General features: G+C 59.7%; 1 protein-coding gene across 1 annotated transcript; it reads left to right on the top strand.

Moving 5' to 3' along the window:
• ZIC2 (Zic family member 2) lies at nt 1-3559 on the top strand (the record flags this gene model as incomplete). Its single annotated transcript, XM_079721989.1, has 3 exons — nt 1-1072; nt 2855-3018; nt 3191-3559. 3 exons carry the CDS (start codon nt 1-3, stop codon nt 3557-3559), a joined length of 1605 nt encoding a protein of 534 aa, XP_079578115.1.
• Between the last annotated feature and the right edge of the window lie 261 nt (nt 3560-3820).

Genomic DNA, 3820 nt, shown 5'->3' with positions numbered 1-3820 from the left:
ATGCTCCTGGACGCGGGGCCGCAGTTCCCGGCCATCGGGGTGGGCAGCTTCGCGCGCCACCATCACCACTCGGCCGCCGCGGCGGCGGCGGCGGCCGCGGAGATGCAGGACCGCGAACTGAGCCTGGCGGCGGCGCAGAACGGCTTCGTGGACTCGGCGGCCGCGCACATGGGCGCCTTCAAGCTCAACCCGGGCGCGCACGAGTTGTCCCCCGGCCAGAGCTCGGCGTTCACGTCGCAGGGCCCCGGCGCCTACCCCGGCTCCGCCGCGGCCGCCGCGGCCGCCGCCGCGCTCGGGCCCCATGCCGCGCATGTCGGCTCCTACTCTGGGCCGCCCTTCAACTCCACCCGGGACTTCCTGTTCCGCAGCCGCGGCTTCGGCGACTCGGCGCCGGGCGGCGGGCAGCATGGGCTGTTCGGGCCGGGAGCTGGCGGCCTGCACCACGCGCACTCGGACGCGCAGGGTCACCTCCTCTTTCCTGGCCTGCCGGAGCAGCACGGGCCGCACGGCTCGCAGAATGTGCTCAACGGGCAAATGCGCCTCGGGCTGCCCGGCGAGGTGTTCGGGCGCTCGGATCAGTACCGCCAGGTGGCCAGCCCGCGGACCGACCCCTACTCGGCGGCGCAGCTCCACAACCAATACGGCCCCATGAATATGAACATGGGTATGAACATGGCAGCGGCCGCCGCCCACCACCATCACCACCACCACCACCCTGGTGCCTTTTTCCGCTACATGCGACAGCAGTGCATCAAGCAGGAGCTCATCTGCAAGTGGATCGACCCGGAGCAACTGAGCAACCCCAAGAAGAGCTGCAACAAGACTTTCAGCACCATGCACGAGCTGGTGACCCACGTCTCCGTGGAGCACGTCGGCGGCCCGGAGCAAAGCAACCACGTCTGCTTCTGGGAGGAGTGTCCGCGCGAGGGCAAGCCCTTCAAGGCCAAATACAAACTGGTCAACCACATCCGCGTGCACACCGGCGAGAAGCCCTTCCCCTGCCCCTTCCCGGGCTGCGGCAAGGTCTTCGCGCGCTCCGAGAACCTCAAGATCCACAAAAGGACCCACACAGGTAACCGCGGGTCGGGACAGGGACGGGGCGTAGAGGGGAAGAGGGGCCGTGGTGGGTTGGCTGGGAGAAATGCGCCGACCGCCAGCCCCTGCCCTGGGTTGGGAGATGTTTTTGTGTGTGCGAGAGAGCCAGCAGCTTGTTTTTGTTGGAGAATGAAAGAATATTATTGGGTTGGGTTTTTCCATGTGCGGAAATTGAGTTTTAAATGATCACGGTAACATCAAAGGTGTGCTTTGGGTGATGGCAGTTGCTGGGTCTGCTCAGCCCCGGTTAATAATTTCCGTCCTAAATAGAACGCACAAAATAAAACGGCTCTCCAACTTGGTGCCCGGGAATCGAGCCTAGAGAGGATTCTGCCAGCTTGTCCGAATGTGCTTTTCTGCTCCGGGTGTGTGTCTGCGTTTGAGTGGCTTGTGTGTTTTCCCACTTATTTTACTCGGGGTCCAAACGTCCTTACCCGGACTGTTTCCCATTAAAAATGAGTCTGGTGTGAGCCGAAGCTGTAAAGCGTTTCTCGTTTTTAAAGCCCATTTCGAGGTGGGTCGCGGGGCTTTAGGGTGGGTTCGCAGCAGTTTGTGAAATTCTCTAATGGGCACCAGAGGGTTTGCGATTCTAAACTTGGACCGCCAACCGGGTCAGCAAGAGCCCGGGGCAGCGAGGCCCCGCGGGGCAATCGCGTGAGAGAGGGAGCCGAGAAAGAACGCGCCTCTCGCCTCATAGATTATTCATCTATGACCAGGTCCCAGCCGAAATCGTGCCAGACGATTTCCTAAAAGAAAGCCAAATGTTTTAGCAACTTCCCCCGTCAATATTTACTCCGAAGTGGGGATGCGCCAGCGGCCTATTGTTCTCTTCCGGGAAGGGAGGGAGCCGAGGTGCGAGACAAGCTTTTAACAAGGTTTAAAATTTGAGAAATCTATTTGCATGAAATGCTCGTTTTCGAGTCCTGCGTCTGAGCGGATGTCTTTAAAAAACAATTTAGGTGCTAATGGAATTTAACGTTAAATGGTCCCCTTTCCAAGTGGAACAATGTTTGAGTTCTCACACCTCTAAATGACTCCAAGCATTTGGAATTCTGGCAACAGGATGCAGGGACCGCCAGAAAATTAAACAGGGAGATTCTGAAAGCCTTTGCTGATCCTCCCACACCTACTGCCCAGCCTGTGCCTCTCTGCAATCGCCAGGTGCTGCCTTACCTCCGATATTTATCTCTTTCCCAACTTCTCTTTAAAAAGACTGGAAGTGAGCCTAGGATTATGGTTAATTCAACTTGCAGAATTTTGGACGAAAAATACTGGCTCAGTCACTATCCATAGCACCGTCCCCAAACAACACACAGCAACTCCAAACGTAATTGCCTCCTGGCCCCAGAGAGAAGCCGACAGCAGCCCAGCAGCCTGTGTGATTCTGATAATGTCCCAAATATTTTGTCATAATAACAGCTTCTCCAGGGCGAGACCAACTCGTTAGACGCTGCGAATCCAAGAAGCCCTATAGAAAGGCAGGCAGGAGTGGGGTGCTACCCCACATTCGTCATAAATTGGAGGAAATGCGGGTCAGCCTGGAAGAAACGTAAAACACGAAATTCATGAGCACGACTGTCAGGTGGCAAGGCAGTTGATTCCGCCTCGGTTCTGCCACAGAAGGGATCCGCCTTGTGTACGGAAGCCGGGCCCTTATCGCCCCCCTTTCCTCCCCCCGGAGGCCTGGCCCCCTCCGGGGGGGATGGGGGTCCCGGGGGCTCTGGGCGTCGGCAGCAAGCGCCCATGTTCGTGTCCACAGGGGAGAAGCCTTTCCAGTGTGAGTTCGAGGGCTGTGACCGGCGCTTCGCCAACAGCAGCGACAGGAAGAAGCATATGCACGTCCACACCTCCGATAAGCCCTATCTGTGCAAGATGTGCGACAAGTCCTACACGCACCCCAGCTCGCTGCGGAAACACATGAAGGTACCACCGGGGAGGCCGGGAGGAGGGTGAGGTGGCCGGCCCGGGAAGGCGAGGGTTCCCCGGGGCCGCGGGGGGACATTTCTGGGGGTGCTCCTCCCAGGGGCCTGGCCCCACAGCAGCTGCACTCACACCCAGTCCCCTTTGGTCTCCCCTCCCGGCTTTTGTCTTGAAGGTCCATGAGTCCTCCCCGCAGGGCTCCGAGTCCTCCCCTGCCGCCAGCTCCGGCTACGAGTCGTCCACGCCCCCGGGGCTGGTGTCCCCCAGCGCCGAGCCCCAGAGCAGCTCCAACCTCTCCCCGGCGGCGGCGGCTGCAGCGGCGGCGGCGGCAGCGGCGGCGGCAGTGTCCGCGGTGCATCGGGGCGGAGGCTCGGGCGGCGGCGGCGGCGGCGGCGCGGGTGGAGGCTCCGGTGGAGGCGGCGGCGGGGGCGGCGGGGGCGGCGGCGGGGCGGGCGGGGGCGGCGGCGGCGGCTCTGGCGGGGGCAGCGGGACGGCCGGAGGCCACAGCGGCCTCTCCTCCAACTTCAATGAATGGTACGTGTGAGAGGCCCGGGCCTCTCTCCCTCTCCCGGTCCCCACCCTGGCGCGGCGGCCCACCGCTGGCGATCGCCCAGGGCGTCCTGTGACCGTGTTGTTAAAATTATGAATCTGATTTTTATGATGATGAAAACGATTTTACCAGCAGAAGGATTTTTAAAAGTTTTTTTTTTTTTTTTTTTTTTTTTTTTCTAAATCTAATCTAGGCATGAAAAGCAAAAAGATCCCTTCCGGAGTCTCTGAAGCTAAAAATATAAAATAAGAAATA

Source organism: Hyperoodon ampullatus, assembly GCF_949752795.1.
Source record: "Hyperoodon ampullatus genome assembly, chromosome: 16".
Taxonomy (NCBI): Eukaryota; Metazoa; Chordata; class Mammalia; order Artiodactyla; family Ziphiidae; genus Hyperoodon; species Hyperoodon ampullatus.
This window is presented reverse-complemented; position numbering and strand designations above follow the sequence as displayed.